The 22,515-nt window shown below is 35.4% G+C and overlaps 1 protein-coding gene across 2 annotated transcripts; it reads right to left on the reverse strand.

Annotated features, from left to right (window-relative positions):
* Positions 1-14,531: 14,531 nt before the first annotated feature.
* Positions 14,532-17,981, reverse strand: LOC112732659 (homeobox protein BEL1 homolog). Of its 2 annotated transcripts, XM_025781408.3 has the most exons (5): positions 17,598-17,981; positions 16,729-17,224; positions 16,280-16,662; positions 15,690-15,750; positions 14,532-15,412 (listed from the first exon to the last, which is right to left on the reverse strand). In XM_025781408.3, exons 2-5 carry the CDS (start codon positions 17,200-17,202, stop codon positions 14,810-14,812), a joined length of 1,521 nt encoding a protein of 506 aa, XP_025637193.1. In that variant the 5' UTR covers positions 17,203-17,224; positions 17,598-17,981; the 3' UTR covers positions 14,532-14,809. The 2 variants fall into 2 exon arrangements, with proteins under 2 accessions (XP_025637193.1, XP_072068348.1); XM_072212247.1 differs by lacking the exon at positions 17,598-17,981 and having other exon boundaries at positions 16,729-17,597.
* Between the last annotated feature and the right edge of the window lie 4,534 nt (positions 17,982-22,515).

Genomic DNA, 22,515 nt, shown 5'->3' on the forward strand with positions numbered 1-22,515 from the left:
TTGCTTTGACTTTTATTGCGTTGACTTTTGTTTGCTTTGATGTTTAATTTCTTGCATGTTTAATTTTCACACTCTTAATTGAGAAATTAGATGTTTGGGTGGAATTGAGTTGTGGATGTCCATTCCACATTGTGTGAGAATGGTTAATTGATTTGGTTTCCATTGACACTAGTCTTTCACTAAGTAATTAGTGAGTTGACTAGGACTTATGGATTGAGATCAATTACACATTTTGACTAATTCTCAAGGAGGATTGACTAGTTTGTATTGCTTCCACACAATTGCCATGTTTGTGGTCCACAACTAGGATAAGAAGCCTAAATTTCCCAATTCTTGCCAAGGGTTCCCATTTATATTCCTTGCATGCTCATTTACTTTCTTGCTATTTACATCTCTTGCTATCTTGCTTTCATTCCCAATCCCCCATGCTCTCTCTCTCATAGCCAATAATTATACATTTCATTGCAACTCCTAGGGAAGACGACCCGAGGTTTAAATACTCTCGGTTTATATTTTGTATTGGATTTAATATTTGATAGTGAGAATTCATTGTTGGTTTGGACTATGCTACCAACGAATTGATTCTAGTTTTGATTGATTCCGAACCATGCAAAAATTCTCTTATCAAGAACCCCTGAGGGAATACATGGAGAGATTCAACAAAGCGTGTTTGGAAATTCAAGACCTGCCCACTGAGGCGGTGATAATGGGATTCGTGAATGGTCTCCAAGAAAGACATTTTTCTCAGTCCATATCAAAAAGACATCTGACTTTCTTGAATGATGTACAGGAGCGAGCTGAAAAGTACATCAACATGGAAGAAAACGCCAGGTTATGAGAACCGAACTGATGACTTGGGAACCCTCACCGATCAACGAAAAAGGAGAGGGAGCCCAAGAGGAAAGAAGAAGTCGGATCCGAGAAACCCAAAAGGTATCACAACTACACCCCGTTGAGACTCTCCCTTGTAGATGTATACACGGAAATTTGCCACAACGAGAAGCTTCCTCCTCCCCTGATGCGTGAGCATCTTGTCTATATTTTCCTAGTGAATTTGCACCTAAATTGTTGAATTTAATTAAGAATTAATTATATTTTAGCCACTATGGATGCTATTTTGAGTTTTGTGCAATTTTATTTATTTTAGGTAGCATTCGGATGGATTTGATGAAGTTTCTGCAGAGAAAGAGAAGAAGCCAAGGAGATGACTAACGAATACCGACGCGGACGCATGGCTCACGTGACCGCGCGGAATGGAGGAAATCGCAATGACGCGATCGCGTGCCTGACGCGATCGCGTGGACTGGAATCTGCACAAATGACGCAAACGCGTGGACGACGCGGACGCGTCACATGCGCCACGTGCAAAAAATATAGAAAAATGCTGTGGGCGAATTCTGGGCTGTTTTAACTCAATTTTTAGCCCAGAAAACACAGATTAGAAGCTGCAGAATGGACAGAACAAGTGGTCTCCACCCATCAACTGAAGATCTGTTAATTAATTCAAATTTAAATTCAAATCTTAAAATTAGGAAAAGATATTATTTTAATTTTGAGTTTTAGATATTAGATTTTAAATTTTTAGGATTAGTTATAAAAGGAGGAAGCTTTCCTTCCTTTGTAGAGAGGTCCTGGGGGAGATTCCACCTCATCCCATCAGGGGAACATAATTGACAATCCTAATTTTCTCTCTTTTCTATGAGCAACTGAACCTCCACTGTTAAGGTTAGGAGCTCTGTCTATTTGTATGGATTGATTTTATTACTTTTTCTATTTTAATTTATGTATGGATTTATATTTAAGAATTGTTTTCACTCTTTATTTTATGAATTTGGGTGGAACGGAAGTATGACCCTCTTTCTATTTGAGTTCCTGTAAAACTTGGAAAAGCTCTTTACTTGAACAACAGCTTGAAAACAATTTCTCCTAAATTTTAATTATTTGGATTTAACGGGATACGTGACATATAATCCTTTTATTTTTGGGTAATTAGAGTTTTTGTGGCATATAAACTAGAAATTGATTATCACCCTCTAATTAGAATTAATTGACCAAGGAATTGGCTGTTGATGAATTTTAGAAGAGACTAGGAAGGTCTAAGGAATTAGGGTCTAGTCACATATAGTTTGCCATAAATTAAATCCTACATGATTAAAATAGTTAGTAAGAAAAATTAATCAGGAAAAATAGATAAATCTGAAGCCTTAACTGTTTTCCCATATATATTTCACAACTCATTTGCTGCTTGTTTTCTGAAATTCTTAAATTTACTTTTTAATGCTTTTGAACTTCCAACACTATTTTCTGTTTGTCTAACTAATCCTATCAAACGCTATTGTTGTTTAATCCATCAATCCTCGTGGGATCGACCCTTACTCACGTAAGGTATTACTTGGTACGACCCGGTGCACTTGCCGGTTAGTAAGTGTAGTTGTAAAATACCGCACCATCCCCCCGCGTCCAATAAAAAATAAAAAGGGTGGAAGTCGTAATGAGTATTGTGAATACCACAAGCTTTATGGACACTCAACAAATGATTGCTATGACCTAAAAAATGTGATAGAAAAGTTGGCCCGAGAAGGTCGGCTGGACAGATATCTCACGGAAAGGTCAGGTAATTAAGGAAAAAGAAAGAGAGACGACGAAGACCTCAGACAGAGAGGTCCACCCCCGTAAACTCCAGAGCGACATGTTCACATGATCTCGGGAGGGTTCGCTGGAGGGGGACTTACTAAGTCATCTCGGAAAAGACACCTAAAAGAAGTCTATCAAGTCGGAGATGCTGGACGAGGTATCGTACCTAGACATGACGACCCAGTAGTAATCACCATGATCTTTGCCAATGCTCACCTGCATAGAACTCTCATAGATCAAGGAAGTTCGGCTGACATACTGTTCAAACTAGCATTTGATAAGCTAGGACTGGACGAGAAAGAGCTAAAATCTTATCCGGATACCCTTTTTGGATTAGGAGATGCCCCTATTAAGCCACTAGGCTTCATTCCCCTGCACATGACTTTCGAAAGGGGACTGCAGCCCAGGACTTTAAGCATCGACTTTATTATTGTCGATATAACCTCCGCTTACAATGCCCTGATAGGCAGGACAACCCTAAATCGGCTGGGACCGGTTATCTCAACCCCTCATCTTTGTATGAACTTTCCGACATCGGAGGGGATTGCTACCATCAAGGGAGATCAGAAGCTGGCAAGGAAGTGTTATAATGAAAGCTTGAACCTAAGAGGTAAAGGCAAGGAGGTCAATACAATTGAACTCGGATGAGTCCGAGTAAGGGAAGAGTTACAACCACAACCCAGAGAAAAAATGGAAGAAGTCCAGATTGGGTAAGAGGTCGAAAAAAATACCAACATAGGAGCTAACTTAGCAAAGGATCTGAAGCAGGAACTTGTAAAGCTCCTACAACTGAACTCTGACCTCTTCGCCTGGAAAGCCTCCGACATACCTGGGATAGATGCCGAGCTGATGTCACACAGGCTGGCCGTCTACCCAGGATCCAACTTTTCCAACAAAGGAAACACAAGCTCGGACCCGAACGGGCTCAAGTGGACGAAATACAAGCCTTGCTAGAGGTAGGATTTATCAGAGAAGTCAAGTACCCGGCTTGGCTGGCAAATGTGGTGCTGGTTAAAAAGTAGAATGGGAAGTGGAGGATGTACGTCGACTATACCGTTCTCAACAAAGCATGTCCAAAGGACCCATATCCTCTACCCAACATTGACTCCCTAGTGGATTCCAGCTCGAGGTATCAATCTTTATCGTTTATGGATGCTTACTCAGGCTACAATCAGATCCCGATATATAAATTGGATAAAAAAAATATCTTTCATCACACCCAAGGCAAACTATTGCTACGTGGTCATTACATTTGGATTAAAAAATGCAGGAGCTACCTATTAAAGGTTGATGAATAAGGTGTTTGCACCTCACCTCGGAAGCCTGATAGAAGTATATGTAGGTGATATGTTAGTAAAGACCAAGGACGAAACCAGTCTCCTGATCGACCTCTCACAAGTCTTTGGTACCATAAGAAAGCATGGGATGAGGCTAAACCCCACCAAGTGCACCTTTACGGTGGAAGCTAGAAAATTTCTAGGATTTATGCTAACACAAAAGGGATTGAAGCTAACCCCAACAAGTGCAAAGCAATCCTAGAAATGAAGAGCCCGACTTGTTTAAAAGAAGTCCAGCAGCTGAATGGGCGACTTGCGACTTTATCTAGATTCTTGGCAGGATCAGCATTGAGATCCCTACTACTTTTTTAATTACTTAGAAAAGGATGCCAGTTCGAATGGACTCCTGAATATGAAGAGGCCTTTCAAGAGTTCAAAAGATTTTTTAGCTAACTTTCCATCCTTACTCGGCCAAAGGCCGGGAAAGAACTCGTATTATATTTAGCTATCACTAAGAAGGCCATGGTGTCAGCATTAATACGAGAAGATGAGGTCGGACAGCATCCCATCTACTTCACTAGCAAGGTGCTACAAGGTCCTGAATTAAGGTACAAAAAACTTGAGAAGTTTGCATATGCCTTAATTGTAGCAGCCAGAAGGCTTCAACCTTATTTCCAGGCTCATACTATAAGAGTCCCGACGAACCAACCCATGAAGCAGATCCTTCAGAAAACAGATATTACGGATAGAATGGTTCAATGGGCCATATAGTTGTCCGAGTTTGATTTGAAGTACGAAACTCAGGCAGCAATTAAAGCTCAATGCCTTACCGACTTCATAGCAGAATATACAGGTGATCACATAGAGGCCTCTACGACTTGGGAGCTATATGTGGACGGATCTTTCAATAAAGTCGGAAGTAGAGCGGACATAATATTGGTCAATCAAGAGGGAACTCAAATAGAAGTATCCCTGAAATTCGAGTTTCTCGCATCCAATAACCAAGTTGAATATGGAGCTTTGATAGTGGGACTAAAGTTGGCCAAAGAAGTCGATGCAACTAAAGTGGTAGTCTTCAGTGACTCCCAGATAGTGACTTCTCAAATTAATGGAGAGTACCAGGAAAAAGGACCCCAATATGAAAAGGTACTTGGAAAAAACTTTAGAGTACCTCAGGCAATTCCCAGAAACTGAGGTCATGCATATAACTCGGGAATTCAACAGTAGAGTGATAGAGGAGAATTGTCGGTAAAGAAATTCTCAATGAAATCTCGTTGCAAGTATAGTTCTAAACCAACAACAATCCTTAATCAGAATTTAATTTGTTTGTCACTAAAGCAAACCCAATAAAAATAACCGAGTATTAAACCTCGAGTCGTCTCTCAAGGAATTGCAGGGAAGTATGTTACTATTGGTTATGAGATAGTATATTTTTGGATTTTGAGTTTAATAAGCAAGGAATGTAAATAACAAGAAAATAATTAACAACTAAGAAAAGTCCTAGCAAGGGTTGAGAATCGAAATTCCTATCCTCATTATCAATGTCAATTGTGATGGTAATTGCAAATTTCACTCACTTAGTTAACCTCTAATAGTTGAAGGAAAGTCAAGTGAGTGAATCAACTTGAGTTCACAAGTCCTAATCAAAGACTAGAGTTAGTGAAGCTCAAGCCAACTAGCAACTTTCAAACACCAATCAACAAAAGACTTTTGATAATTCAAGAGTCTCCAAATTACTCAATCCAAGCTAAGAATACAAAAAGCTAATTTAAAATCCAACCAAGTATTATATCAGACACTTGGAAGGCACAAAATAAAAGCATAGAAAATTAACAAGGAATAATAAATCTAAACAACCAATTGCAAGTATCAATGATAACAATTGAAGAAAGAAGCAATAAACATGAAAAACATAAATTGCATTAATATGGAAATTGAATCTAACATCAAGAGTCATAAACTAAATTGGAAAATAAACAAATCAACAAGAGAAGATAGATAAACTAAAGTACTAGAACAAATAAGAGTAGAAGAAAACTAAATTAAACTAAGATAGAAATTTAAAATTGAGAAGAACTAAAAGAAACCCTAAAACCTAGAGAGAGGAGAGAGCATCTCTCTCTAAAAAACTACATCTAAAACCTAACTTTTTTGTCGGAATGTATGAATGATTCATTCCCCCTTCTAGCTTCACTCTGCAGCCTCTAAGCAGTGTTTTCGGGCTTGGAATTGGGCCAAAAATAGCCTAGAAATCGCCCCCAGCGTCTTCTGTTTAATGCAGCACGTGATGCTCTGTCACGTGTACGCGTCAGTCACGCGTACGCATCGCTTTGCACAAATTCCTGGTCACACGTACGCATCGCTACCAGCTTCTCAAAACTTCAATTTCTTGTGTTCCTTCCACTTTTGCATGCTTCCTTTCCATCCTCTAAGCCATTCCTGCCCTATAAACTCTAAAAACACTTAACACACATATAACGGCATCGAACAGTAATAAAAGAAGATTAAAAATTAGTAATTTAAGGCCAAAGAAGCATGTTTTCAATCAAAGAACAAAATTGGGAAGGAAAATATAAAACATGCAATTTATATGCATAAGTGTGAGAATAATGGATAAAATCCACTCAATTCAGCATAAAATATACCATGAAATAGTGGTGCATCATAGAGCCGATGCTCTCTCCAAGCTAGCAAGTACCAAACCAAGAGAAAATAATAGAAGCCTAATATAAAAAACTCTCCAGGAGCCCTCAATTGCGAAGACGAGTAATGGGTTAGATATCCTACTAGTCATCAGCTTAGACCTCGGATGGATGACTCCCTTGATCGAATATTTAAAATTCGACATCTTACCTGAAGAACAGAAAGAAGCCAAGAAAATTCGGAGGGAGGCACAAAACTACACTTTGGTAAGAAATGTCCTTTATAAATGGGGGATATCTACACCATTACTAAAGTGTGTCCAGACCTCTAAGACGGAAGAAGTCCTGGAGGAAGTACACAATGGCATCTGTGGAAATCATCTTAGAGCAAGATCCCTAGCTAAGAAAGTAATTCGAGTTGGGTTCTTCTGGCCGACCCTGCAAAAGGATGCCACCAACTTCGTGAAAAAGTGCCAACCTTGTCAGATGCACACAAACTTCCACGTCGCTCCCCCAGAAGAACTTATTAGTATAACTTCTCCATGGCCTTTTGCAAAATAGGGATTGGACCTACCCGGACCTTTTTCTCAAGCGCCTGGACAAGTAAAATATCTTATCGTGGGAGTGGATTATTTTACCAAGTGGATAGAAGCAGAGCCATTAGCTACTATCACGGCACAAAGAAGTCAGAAGTTCCTGTACAGGAATATTATCACCCGATTTGGAGTCCCTCACTCCATTACCACGGATAATGGCACACAATTCACTGATTTTACATTCAAAAGCTTGGTGGCGAGCATGAAAATCAAGCACCAATTTACTTTGGTGGAGCATCCCAAGCCAATGGCCAAGCCAAAGCAGCCAATAAAGTCATATTGGCGGGATTAAAAAGAGGCTCCAAGAAACAAAAGGGGCTTGGGTCGAGGAACTCCCCCAAGTATTATGGGCCTACCGAACTACACCGCACTCAACCACTAGTGAAACATCTTTTCGAATTGCTTATGGCATAGAAGCTATGATTCCTGTTGAGGTCAACAAGCAAAGTCTAAGGGTGAGATTCTACGATGAAGTCGGAAACGTTCAAGCCCACAAGGAGGAACTCAAACTACTCCCAGAAGTCCGAGAACAAGCCCAGATAAGAGAAGCAGCGTTAAAGCAAATAATAACGAATAGATACAATAAAAGAGTCATTCGAAGAAGTTTCGCCTTAGACGACTTAGTCCTCATCCGAAATGACATCGGGGTGAACAAGTCGGGTGAAGAAAAACTCGCTGCAAACTGGAAGGGACCCTACAAGATAGCTGAAGTCTTAGGAAAGGGCTATTATAAAGTATCCAACCTAAGTGGATCCGAGCTCCCAAGGTCATGGCACGCTTGCAATATGAAAAGGTATTATAGCTAGAAGCGAACCTCGCTCCCTGATGTACTCTTTTTCCCGACTTCATGGTTTTTTTCGAATGGGTTTTCTTGGAGGAAGTTTTAACGAGGCATCAAAGCGAGGACTAGGGGCAAGAGAATTTTTTCCCTTAGTAGCTAACGCATCCTTGTAAAGATACTTTTCATTAATAATAATACTTTCTTCTCTCTAGAAATTCCATTATTATTCTACGATACGCACCGATTTAAGCTCGAAAAAATACAAAAATCCATTGACCGACCTATATGGTCGGCAAGATAATGCGACGAGGTACAAATCGGTGTAAAGAGATTATAAAAGATGATCATGATAGCTCGGAAATAAGATAGCAAACGACTTATAAGTCGGAAAGCCCGAGCAGAACGAAATGCATCGTAAGAGTAACCTAAGTTATAAAAATGATTCAAGGGCAAAAAACAAATGGAACGTTTATGCCCAGTTAATGGAAAATGGAAAGTCCTTAGAAGGTTGCTACATAAAAGATTTCATAAAAACTTTGTGAAACAAAAAGTCCTTAGAGACTATTTAGCTAGAAGTCTTCATAAAAAGCTTTGCAAAAAAGGCTTTCATAAAAGTTCTACAAAACTAAGGGAAGCATTATTCCCTCCGAAAGGCTTTGCGAAATAGCAAAATATCTACCATACTAGCATCCACAAATATAAGAAACAACTACTTTGTTAAAGAGCCCCTGAAAGGGACTAAACGTCTTGAAAAAGCAGTTGTTAAAGATCCGAAAACATGAGCAAAAAATATTTAGAACATACATAAAAATTGTTCATAAAAAGGTCCCACAAACCGGGCCTTAAAGGACAAATTCAAATAATACCAATAAGAGGATTATCATCTAGAGGGGAAGTTGGGTCGGCCGCTGAAGTCGGAGGGGTCGGAGGTACCTCTTCGGCAACAGAGATCGGAGCAGAATTAGGTCGGGTAGAAGAGCTCGACTGTAACCCCTCAGATTCATTAACTTCAAGAGGAGGAGACTCAATGAGGTGTTGCACAGTCTTCAACTCGGAATCAGTAAGAGGGCAAGGAGGAAAAACAATTTCCCTATCGACGACAACCTTGTCAGGGTGAAGGGGTGACAAATCCAAGTCGGGAGCCAGAACTCGGACTTGTTCTTTCAGCAACTCGAACACCTCCTCGGTACCCTCAACAACGGGCTCCTGTCCTCCCAGTCCTGATACCCCCTCCCTAAGCCGCTCCAATTCCTCCTTCAGCTCTATTTTATCTGAAAAAAGACGAACGTAGTTCTATTCGGACTTCTCTTTCAAGCCTTCAGCCATGGCACAAGAGGCCATTAGCTGCTTCTCCCTCTCACAAGATTTGGAGAGCTCATATTTCAGCCGGTCCCTCTCCTCCGTCAACCTCTTCTCATCCTCACAGAACATGGCCAGTTGACCCTCAAAAACCTCTAAAGAACGCTGGGTAGCGCTTAGAGGAGTTTTTTCTAGTTTTTTGAGAAGCGAGGTACACACCCCAACAGTACGTATCCCTCCTCGGATCAAGATCTGAAGGTGATTTCTGATGGAGGCATCATCCATGGCGATAGAGCAATAGGGAAGGATATGCCTCTCACAGAACTTAACTCCATTAAAAATAGAGTCACCAATGTTGGAGACACTGGATTCCGAGGTTTTCCTTTTCTTTGAAACAAGAACCAAGGAGGGAGGAACTAGAGGAGTAGTAACAGTAAGAGGTGGAGGGGGAGGAGGGGTAAGAAGAGAATTTACCAACTTTGAATAAGATGTCCCCAATTCTGATCCATGAGGAAGAGTGGAAGTTGACGATCCGCCCTCTTACGATTGAGCAGCTCGAGCTCGGTCATTCCTTTTGGCCTCTAAAACCTTGAGGTAAGCTGTTGATCCACTTTTCATTTTCTCTGAAAAGAAAAATGGGACAATGATTAACATACAAGTCGAAAGAACTTGAAAGTACCTACAAAAGTAAAAAATAAAGTCTATCTAGCTCGGTCCGGACATAGCTCGGAGTTCCAAGAGGAAATTTCTTGGTGTCGAGGTTTAGTGCCTGTCCCTAAACCTCTCGAAAAAAATTCAACCACAGCTTCTTCTACCTCATCCAAATCTATCAGATTGTACTTTTCTATAGGGGCAGCTTCTGCCCAGTATAATTGGAAGCGGGGTTCATTATTTTCATTTAGAAAAAAGGGATGATGGCCCTTAACAGTTCGGACTTTAAAAAAGAAGTTTTTGAAATTGTGGAACGACTCATCAAAAATAGAAAACACCTTCCGACCTTGAATAGCTCGGAAAGAGACCCAATGCTGTTTGTTTTGAGCACTAAAAGGTCTGGTCAAGTGAAAAAGATAGAAAAAGACTCTCAAAGAGATCAGAAAACCAAGTTTACGGCTAACAAGTTGGTAAATTTTAAGAAAACCCCAAGAATTGGGGGTGGAACTGGGAAGGGGCCACCCTACAGTGGGACAACATCTCCATTTCAAAGGCAGAAAAATGAAACATAACTCCTAGACGAGTAAACAGACAGTCATACATGAAAATAAAGTGGGGTTCCGACTCGGTCACCCTCCCACAGCAAACCCGATCCTCAAGGTCAGGGGCAACTATTTTGTATTTAGCTTCGTCCTCAATAGAATTACAGATCCTATGATGCTTACGAAGTTCTTCTACGAAAACATTATCAACAAAAGGGTTGGATACGAGAACAGAGGAATCTACCCATCGCAACAAATCTTCAGAAATCCGGAAAGACATTTTGGAAAATAAAAGCTGAAAAAATAAGAAGGTATACCTACATAGCACAAAGAGAAGAAACCATAAAAAACAAGTTGGATAGGAAGTACTTCTCTTCAACAAAACAAAAGAACAATCAAACAGTTACAAAGAACCCATCTTTCATAAGAAGAAAAGCGCAAAATTCTCAAAAAGCTCCTATTGCAAACTACGGTGAAAGCACAGTGTAAGACCCTCTCTCAAGCATGCAGTTCACTTAATAGAAAGCACTGAAAAAACCAAGAAAGTATGAGAGCAGCGAGGAACTAACCTTTTCAAAGAAGGGGAAACGGAGATGGAGCAAGCGCCAAAGAGCCGGGAGCCAAAGGTTTAGAGCACAAACACCAAAGATACAGAGAGATGGGGGTGAAAATGAAAGCTCGAAAGGGAGTTTACAGGGAAGACGACAAAGAAGAAAGAGAAAGAAGGGAAAAGTATTTATAAGGCACCAGGGGCATGATTGTAAAATGACCCACTCATTTAAAGGACGCGCCGTTACCAATGTAATCGCTCCCCACGTGTTAATGCGAAAAGCCAACGGACGCGACGGTTGAAAATTTTAAACCATGTCGGTTTTAAGTTGAAATCACGTCGGTCTTACAACTTGAAAAGACACTGCTGACTTACGTATCTCCGTCCTTATCCGACTCAAATAAAGAGATCGGACTCGAGTAGAGGCACTGTTCATACCCTAGCCCAAAATATAAGCCAGGCCCAATAAAGTTAAAAGGCCAAATCTAGAAGATTGGCCTCCACCGCTTGTCCGACCTCCTTAAAGAGGTCGGGATCAACGCAAGCAGGCAATTAACACTTATCCAAGTGAGTAACTGCCTCCTTAAATCTCTTATCAATCCTGGAAGAGAGATTTCAACAATCCTAAGATAAAAGGACGGTTATCTACCATTAGAAGTAGAACTACTTCAACGATAGTTATTGGTTCATCCCCTATAAATACACTGATACACTCAGCTAAATTTAAGTTCCAATACTTTAAACATACTTAACCCCTTGTTAACTGAAGTATCGGAGTGTCTTGCAGGTACCACCCCCACCTTCTCACAAACAACTCGAACGACGGCCACAAGACGTGGGACAAGTCGGAGCACACTCCATCAGAAATTTGGGCCTTACTTACAAGCAAAAAAAAAATCCTGTTTTAGGTAATTCTCGGAACACGTATTAATTTATTATTGTCTAAATTATTTAGTTGAATTCTATTTTTTTTATTCACATATTTTAATGGCATTACTCTGTTACATTATCAAGGGATCCAACAACTACTCCCAGTCAAACAAGCTAATATTTCCATCAAATATTCTTCATAAATATATCTCTAAAGTTTCCAGAAAGTTTGTAATTAACAAACAGGTGGACACAGCTAGCAAGACACAGCAAAAAGGTAACATCTCATACACAAGACAGTACAATCTGCAAAACTTGTATGTGGTCTGCAGTCTGCAGACATTTTATTAAAAGGTTATTTGGAAATAAAGGCAAAATTTACAAGTTAGTTGAGTCGGTCACCTCAGAAAATAATTAAGTATTTCGATATACTAATATTCTGGGTCTCATAATAATTAGTATAGAATTATAGATGAATGGATTAATAACATAGACATGGACGTGTGGAAGACGCGGTCCTGAAGCCCATTGCTGTATGTGGGTCTTAATTGATAATACTAATATTATTGGCTGCGTACTCGTTCTCTCAATTAATCATACCTAGCTAGCCACATCTTATCACCATTCTCATAAATTCTCTTTCCCCTTTCTCCATTCTCCAATCACCAAACACCCCAGTTAGCTAGTAAGCTTAAGCTTATTCTTTGTTTTAATTTGTAATAATTCAATTGTTCATTAATTATATATCTCTGTAGATCAAATCACGAGTCAGTACGTGTTCTACATTTTCCAACCTAGTAGAAAATTAAACTAGTTTCTGAGATCTTAATTCCTCTATGATGTATATCGCCTTATGTTGGATATATAGTAGTCAACCACGTGGCTACTTAGCTTATCTGATCTCTTTCTCTCTACATATATATGTGTAGCATATATACACCAACACCAGGGAACTCATGAAATTGACTTGTTTAATTTCTCATGTTTCCTTGCCGTGTTAAGAAAAGTAAATAAATAACTTTCATGTCTTGGGTGTTTCTTAATTCTTAGTATACCGTATATCATGGTGTTCCAACTTCCAAATTCACAGTCACACGGCCTACCCAAAATTTAACATGTAAAAAAAAAAAATAATCATCATTTGTTACTTATTAACATGTCAGCGAACAAATTAAACATTTTCGCTACATAACACTGGAAATATAGTAGAGAGGCTGGCTTGCATATTCATGAATCATATGATATGTCATGGTTAGTTGGTACATCTTTTTTCCTTAATTATTAAGGTCGTTTATTACGTAACTGTACGTACTTGAATTTGTCTTCATTAGATTTCATCATGTGTTTATATATATAAAAAAATTAATTATAAAAAGGATACATCGATGACTCCATAGTTTAGTACGTGGAGATATATACTTGAAAGTCCAAAAAATATATTCCACGTAGTTTGAAGTCTTATGAAGGAAACAAATAAAAGGACAAAAATATATATACATACATCTAACCATTTTAAGTGTTGTAAGTTTGTAAATTAATGTTGATAAATCAATCATTTTGCTTGATGAAATATTATTTTACTGATATTTACTTGTTGCACGCAGTCCTGATATTGTTGTATCAATGAATTGAAGAGGAGTTATATTGGATTTTTCCCATTAAAGAACGAAGAAAATAAGTAGGTAGAAGAATGAATATTTATGACTTTTTACCCGTAACAGAATCATTTTAATCGATTAAACTTGGCTTGATTGTGTACGTATAGATACGCGATACATATTCTATTCTGTAAATTATAAGCATTCGATAGAATACAAGTTGCGTTCTTGAAAAAGCATTGATCTGGTGATAAAAACCCTAGTGGCTTCAACACTAAACTTATGAAAAGGCAAATTTTCATTGTCAAAAAAAGAAGGGGCACCGATAAAACAATGAGAAAAGGGACAAATAATAAAAAAGCAACCAATCTCATTGGCACGAGAAGTTGTCTTTCCTGAGGTGAATACTTAGGGACCACAACGAACCGGAACCACCATCAAAATTATCTTTGATATTTATTCATAACTCTTAGCTTTTCTTCTACCTAGCATCCAAACAAAACCGTTCGGCCAAAATGATTTATTGTCCTTTTATAATATTCTTTTTCTTTCCGCGTATAAACTACAAATATCTTCAATCCTGAAAAAAATCTCATGTTAATTTCCACTTGTTTTGTTAGGCCACTGGAGGTAAATGGAAGCCCCCGGCCCCATCAACCTTCTCATGAGGCTTTCTAAAAAAGAAGCTATGCATATTTATACGCCAGTATCATAACAAAAATAATCTTTTGATAATTATTATGGGTGTATATATATACAGAGAAAGTCTAGGACAGCATGTTTATTAAAATTTAGTCAATACTTAAATATAAAAAAAAAAAAGTAAATAATCCACATCATTAGATGTAATCTCACACTATTAAAAATATTGATAATAGTTAATTAATGATTACAAATTATAAAATTTATTGACCCTCTAACACTCCTCGATGAAAATTATAAAAATCAACCTTCACTATTAAAATTAATTATTAGTACAAAATATATATTAAAATATAAAAGATATATTAAAAATTAATTAAATTATACATATATTTATATAAAAATATATACGTAAGAATCTAGCATCAATAATTATATGAAAGATTCAATTGGAAAATAGAGAAGGCATGAATTAATATCTTCAGTTCATCAAACTATATATATAATCATCTAATCACTAAGTGTCCGATCCGTAGCAAATTGAAGCTTTATGTATAGAAGCACTGTCAAGTATTGATTTTAATATTCAACTACAACTAATTAATTTCTAAAAGAATAATATTATTCTCTGTGTCCTCCTTTATCTGTTACTATAAAAATTTGTATAACATACTAAATTTGTAGAGCAACAGATAAAAGAAAAGGAAGAGAGTAAGCGCATTATTTTCTATCCGGCCAAGTCATGAAGCAACTGGGTCCCCATCAAATTCCTGTAGGGCATGGCGTGTGCTTCGCCATCCAAAAGAGAGTACTGAACTGGTTGACTACAGTCTTCAATAATCTGGTCCCTTGATGAGTAGAACATGGAGGCCTGATGCTGATGATGAGTTTCTGGCGGGAAAGCCAAGCTCACCCCGTTTCCACCGTGTTGCTGTAACCCTAGCGTCAAAGAAACCGCACCTCCTCCACTGTTATTGAAGCCCTGAGGATATGATGAGAAATCAATCTCCACTGATCCAAACGTGTCTGCGACACCTCGCCCTAAGTACTGTTCCTCCTCTTGTTGATTCATCTGCTGATGGTTATCTTTGCGATGATCAGAGTTGTTGATGATTGAGGACATGCATTCCGAATCGATTCGAAGTAGGCGAGGCTTCTGATCCTCTGGTCTTGCTGCTGAATTTGGAGATAGGTTTTGAAAATCTTCAGTGTTGCTGCCTCCTCCTCCCTCCGAGGATGCTGCAGCAGCCTCCTTCTCTTCTTCCAAGTACATTTCCTCCACCATTGGCTTCCATAGCCTCACCCTTGCATTGATAAACCAATTTGAAACCTGCTTGTATATGTGTTATGTGTCACCAAATAATTAGTATTAAATACATGATGGATTATAATTAGGCGAAATATCACGATCAGATATATTTATATAAAATTGATAGTTAATAATTATTAGATTATAATTTTGTCAAATACATCAAATTATTAAACAATTTTTTACTATTAATTTTACATAGAGACAAGTGCATATACATTTTTATCTTATAATTATGTATGCAAATTAAAGTAAATAAAATGGAAGAGTAAGGGAATTAGGGTATGGGTGGACGTACCTGGCTTCTAGAGAGACCAGTTTGGCGTGCTAAAATATGTTTATCAACATCACTTGGGTACCTGCAAACGTTTTTTACCCAAAAAATTATTAGGAATATGACCTTCCATAAATACTAATATATTGAGATAACAAGTGGAAAAGGGGTCCTACTCAGAAGAATTCAAACACAGAATTAAAAGGTAGTAGGTAGAGAGATAAAGAATTAACAAATTAAGCAGACGAAAGAATTGCATATATAAATATATCTTGTAAAAATAAAATACGGAAAAGGTTGGAATCGGAATGGTGATGCACACAAAGTGGCAAAGCATAAATGATTGATGATGAGAATCTGCAAATATGAGAAATGAAACTACTTGCGCTAACATATATATTCGCTTCTACTCAGCTACTTGTTGCTTTCCTTTGGAGAGAACTAACATTGATTCTTTAGAAAAATCAATTTTGCAGCATACTTAATCCGGCACTGGATATAATTTTGTGATCTACCTATTACACAGCATGAGATGGAGTAGTGGTAGTAGGAGATAATTAGGAAATAGGAAAAATGATTATATATGGTAATTAAGAATTGAAGATTATTATTACGGGTGAAGAAAATGCTCGAAAAGCCAAGCGCGGAGAAGAGAAACGGAACGTTCAGGAAGGCCACGTTGGGGTCTCCAGGGATGAGATTCCATGGAGATGGTTTGGTGAAAAGCCCTTTGCTGTCTCAAAGCCTGGTCAATGATTCTAAGCCTGGGGGTTTGGCCCTTAGTGGTGCCCGGTGCAATTGGATCCTTCTCTCCCATCCCCTTCCGAGTGGCCTCTATCTGTTCCAGTATCCCATCCTTCAAGCATCTGAAGTGGCGTGACATGGCCTTGAGCGCAAGTGCCGAGTACACGGTGGCCGCTCCCTCCCCCGCCATGGCCTCAAATGACGCCACCACTCCCTTCATCTGATTACAGTAGTGCTCGTATCTTGTATCCACCTGCTTATCATATCAAATTAAATCATCACATATTAATAATCAATTATTGAGTAGCATTAGCGTTACCTCTTGGAGCATGACAAGGAGCTTAGCCTTTCTCTTGTGCAATTCAACCAAGTCTAGAGAGGTAAGAGGTGGGGGGTTGGTGTTGTTCTTGTTACGCTTGATGAGTTGATTATTGAGTTGCTTGGTTCCTAGGCTACAGAACTCGTTGAGGAGTTGCTGTGCCGGTAGCAAGAACCTGGAGGCCTTGAGCGAGTAATGGCCTTGCAGCGCCATCTCATGATGTTGTTGTCTTAGGGGAAAAGATTGGAGAGAAATAGAAGAAGGGTTGTTTGAGCTAAGAGATAGTGAAAGGCCTTGGCTTGGCGTGTTTTGGAGTATTAGATCAAAACAAGTAGGAGGTGGTGGTTCGTTGTTGGCGAACAAGGTTTTCCACTTCATCTCCATCTCCGAATCAGATACAAAGCCGCTTCCTCCTCCTCCTCCAGGATTATCGCTGTAGGTGTAGCAGAATCCACCACTTGATGATGAAACCATCTCTCTCTCTCTCTCTTTCTCTCTGTGTTTGTTAATAAGGCAAACAAGAGATCAGATCAGATAGATGACGGAGTACGGTGTATACTATGAAACTCAGAGAGAGGTAGACGAGGGGGTCATCATCACCTCCATCCTATTATCATCATCATTTCCTCTCTCTCTCTCTCTAAAGACACCATTCATGAGTCAATGCATTATCATCATAATATAAATATAAATAATACATCCAAAATAGTGTTCGCACAAGGCCAAAAATATCAACGAAATTTTCCAAATTAATATTATTATTATTTTGTAGTCACATTAGATTAAATTATTAGTAACAAAATTAAACTTAAGTTTAAGTTGAATAGACAATAGACAATAGTAAAAGAATAAATAAAAAAATACTAGACCTCTAGGAATTGAAGTGTGTATGGAGGAAAATGATAATGCCTGCTACATAAAGTACAAGCCGCCACATCGCTCCGGTTTCCTTCGATTATCCCTTTATTAATACCCCGAAACCCAAACCAAAATCAAAATTAGGAATGAAATCAGCCCTAGCTGGACTTTCTCAGATGGGTTTGAGACTTTGAGTGAGCCAGGACGGTTCTTTTAGTAGGAGTAGGTGGGTCCTCCTCTTCCCCCCTTCTTCTTCCCTTGTGTGGCTATTTAGAAGCCAAAGAAAGAGAAAGAGAAAAAAGGTAAATGAGTTTAGGAAGGGTCATGTAAAAAGTAAAATAAGGAGGAGAGGATGGTGTGGTGGTCCTGCTGCCTTAGCTTGCTTAGCTTTGCCTATCTAATTCTTATTAATTGGTCACTTAAAGTACTCCACCCATTCTACTCTCTCTATCCTCCATGCCTGGGACCGCATCTTTTTCTTTTCTTTTTCTTTTTCTTTCATAAAATAAAAACAAAAGGAAAAATTGGTGCCTTCCATATTAGTTAGCTTATCAAGATCATACATCAACCTTATACTCAATAAAATTCCCATTATTATATAAAATAGGTGCTTTAACAAATTCGAAAATAATTAAATATTTGCAATTTACGTTTTAAGCCTTTTATTACGTGCGGAATCACGTACATATTTCTTATTATATATCAGTTAATTTTAAACATATATTTTCTTTTTGTTCGTTCATCAGCAACAATGCTCTCCCTTCCACGCGCATTTACATAATCATTGAATTTGGATATACTCACACACATTCTTTTCGGAGAGAAAAAATAGATAAGGTAGAAATTTTCATGTAATTATTTTTATATAAAATTAATAGTTAAAAATTTATTAGACAATAATTTAATAAAAAAATTAAAAACTAATTCGCAATGTAATTAATTGTGGCCAATTAAGGAAAAAAGTTTCAATAAAGAGATCTTCATCCCATCAACCGTACATACATAGTAAAAAAAACCATCACACAAAGTTTTATCCCTTTTTCCACATCTATGTGTGCGCCGCTGCCATTGCTGCCGACCATTGCCGCACGCACGCGCCGCCATTCCACCCCCGCAGGGCGGACATAGCGCCCCCTCCCACTGCCGCACCCACGGACGTAATGCCCCCTCCCACACACTGCCGCACTCATGGACGTAGTGCCCCCATCGCCGCACGCACGCATGCAGTCCTGCTGCGGCACACAGACGCAGTGCCCTCCCTCTGCCACCGCATGCATGTAGCGCCCCTCCCACCGTGATGTTTTTTAAGTTTGGGATGTTTCTCATCTTTATCTTTTGCATGTTTTTTGTTGGGGGATTTGGATAATTTTTTGATAGTTTTGAATGTTTTTTTTTGTTTTTGGATATTTTTTTAAATATTTTTTAGATATTTTAAAATTTTTAAAATAATTTTAAATATTTTTTTTTTTTTAATTTTGAATTTTTTTTTACGTATTGAATGGATTTTTTATTATAAATTTTTAGAATGACTTTAAAAATGATAATCGAATTTTTTAAATGAATTGTAAAATTTTTTTTAAAATGAATTTAAAAATAAATTTTAAAGTTTTTAAAATAATTTTAGATTTTTTTTAATTTTAAATATTTTTTATTAGATTTTGAATATTTTTTTATAATAGTTTAAATTTACGTTTTTTTCAAATAAAAATAAAAAAATTATTAATTAATTACAGTTGACTATATATTTTTAATTAGTTATCTAACGAAATTATTTAATCAAATACGTTATATTATCTAATTATTTTAAACTATTAACTTAAGATAAACACAAGTAAATTAGAGTCTTCACCGATCGATAATTGTCAAATGCAATTAGCGTTATTTATAAACAATGTTTTTTGGTGGATTTTACGTTTTTTTTATTACATGATAGTAGAGAAAAGTGAGTGTATATTTTGGACAGATTTCCAATTTGCAGCGCAGTGTATATATATATATATATATATATATATATATATATATATATATATATGCATGCTGTTGCTCCTTTAATTTGTCTAAATCAAGAAGGCAATTCGAAGAATGAATGCTATGTTGTTACGTACCAGCAAGTGAAATGAATGTTGTCTCTTATGTTATACATACATGACAAGAATGCAGCGAATAGAACGAAGGTACAATTAATGTTTTAATTTCATGTTGGCTTATTTTATTTCTGATTTATTTTGCAAGTCATCATTTTCAATCACAGAACTATTAGCATGTTTTGCTTCTCACCAATTGTTCTTTTCCATGCTGGAAAAATAGTTCATTTCCTTTCCGAAATATAATTAGTTATTAATTAATATACTAAATTTGATGTATTCTACTGATAGAACGGGGAATAGACGCGCCAGAGGGAGACTGGGGTTGTGAGGTGAATGGCTTTATATTACACTAACAGCTCCACAGATACTATTATATCTGTTTAATTATTTTTTTATTATTTTTAGAAGATTAATTTTTATAATTTTATTTTTAAAATTATAAATTTAATAAAATAATTTAAATATAAAAAATAAAAAATTTAAAAAAATAAAAAGTTTTATAAATGATTTAATTTTTAGAATATATAAAATTTATAAATTTAAATTAAATAAAATATTAAACAAATTTATTATTTTATTATTATGCGTAACAAAATCAAAATAAAGATTTAGAAATATTATTTATAAATTAACTATTTATAAATATTTTTAATTATTTTTAATAGTATTTAATTTAAAACAAAGATAAAAGTTTATATTTAAAATATTTTTTATCTTCATATATAATTTTAATTGATAAAAAATTATTTTATTTTTTTAAATTTTATATTTAATTTTTTAAATTATCTTTAATTTTATTATGTTTTAAAATTATTAATTTATATTTTATTATATCCCCTAACTATATCAAACATTATTCTTTCTCTTACTATTATTCTCTATACACATACCTGTCATTGTCTTATCGCCACTATTATTTTACCTTGTTCTCCTTTCATATTTTTTTTCTCCTTCCACCTTCTCTTCACCCGATCATAATTAATTATCACCAAACATTATTATCGCAACTTTTAATTTTGTCTATCACTTTGATTTATAATCATCTATTCTGTTAACTTTTATGAATTGTTAAAGTTTTGCTAAAAAAATTAAGATATAAAGCATTTAAAATTTTTGCTCAAATTATCAAAATTTAATGTTAATCCTAAAAAATAATATCAAAATATATTATTTTCAACTAAAATAATAAAAAATAGTATATAATTATAAGTTTTTTAACTAATAATTATAAATTTAAGTTACAGTTTAATATAGTATCTTGGAACAAAAGGCATTCATTAATTAAACTGTATTTTATTATTTTATTTTACATGTTTTGATATAATGCCATCGTATTTTAAAAATGAGATTAATTTTCATAATCTAATGCAGATTTTTTTATTATTTTGTTTGTTATTTGAATACTATCCATAAAAAATAATAACTTAAAATAAAACACTATATAAAGAAAGATAGAAAATTTTTAAATTTATGATTTTCTTCTTAATCCTCACTTAATATACTCAAATTTAATAATTTTATTGGTGGTAATATTTTGTAATTAGTTAGAAAATTTTAACTTTCTCTTTCTCTCCGTCTCTCTCTACCATTTTGAACAAACTCAATTTTGTTATTAAATAGTTAAAAGCTTAGAATATTTTTAACTTCTTATATAATAAATATCTTTTAAATTATCTAATGCATTAAAAGTCACATCTTTTCATTTATCTTGAAAGTAAAAAATTAAAGTTAAATAATATTAATTTTTTAGCACAAAAATAAACGACAGAGAAACTCCATGAAAGAGTAATATTAATTTTCATGTTGTTATACATGAGAACATTATTGTTTATTATATTATATATTATCTTTGTACCATATAACAAAAGAAAAAAAATCTATATCTTCCTCTTGTTATGTATTTTTTTTTTGCTGTCTAAATTAGTTTGTATATTATCAACTTATTTCTATTATTTATGCAATATTTTTTCTATTTTCGTTATTATCCATTAATAAATATTGAATTAATAATTTTTTATTGCATTTTAATGTATTTATTTCAATTAGACTCAATAAATTGCCAAAATTTAAACCTATTCTCTTGAATTACTTTTCGATCATATGGTTAGAGTCGTTTAAATGGAAGACTTTAGTTCCTAAAATTTTTAAAGTAAAAAAAATATAATAAAATAAATTAGAAAACCTAATAAAATAAAATAGTTTAAAAAATAGAATATATATATATAAAATAATAAATTAAAACTTACATGGTTCATGAAACAGAAAAATAAAGAGAAGAAAATAATCATGAAGATTAAAACAATCAAAAATATATAACACAGTTCTTATCTTGTCACATTTAAATATGTCAATCTAATAATCAATAAAAAGTAATATTATTCAATATAAAATAGATTAAAAATAAAAAAGTTAACAAAATTAATTAACAAAGTTTTTATCTTAAGTTGCTAGATTATTTAAAAAATCAATTAACAAAGTTTTTATCTTACTATATTTATTGTGTTATATGTCAATCTAATAATTAATAAAAAATAATATTATCCAATGTAAAATAGATTAAAAATAAAAAAATATTAACAAAATATAGGTAAAAATTTTCTACTCTACCATTAGTAAGTGCAGCATTTTTTTTTGTATCTTTTATATGCCAATCATGTGACAAAAGAATAATATTAAATTAATTAATCTTTTTATAATATAATTTAAGAAATTAATAAATATCAAATCTAGTTCTCTATATAATTAAATATCAAATTCAGTATGGTACATCATTAATAGTTTAGGAAATTAATATATTAATATTTTTAACGAATTCTTGATAAGTATGAATTTTCTTGCTTTT

This window comes from Arachis hypogaea, chromosome 13 (genome assembly GCF_003086295.3).
Source record: "Arachis hypogaea cultivar Tifrunner chromosome 13, arahy.Tifrunner.gnm2.J5K5, whole genome shotgun sequence".
Taxonomy (NCBI): Eukaryota; Viridiplantae; Streptophyta; class Magnoliopsida; order Fabales; family Fabaceae; genus Arachis; species Arachis hypogaea.

Coding starts and splice junctions, on each gene's coding strand:
- LOC112732659 (XM_025781408.3), bottom strand. CDS start 17,202: ATGGTTTCATCATCAAGTGGTGGATTCTGCTACACCTACAGCGATAAT. Junction 16,663..16,728: donor TCCTTGTCATGCTCCAAGAG/GTAACGCTAATG, acceptor TATGATAAGCAG/GTGGATACAAGATACGAGCA. Junction 15,751..16,279: donor TTCGAGCATTTTCTTCACCC/GTAATAATAATC, acceptor AAACGTTTGCAG/GTACCCAAGTGATGTTGATA.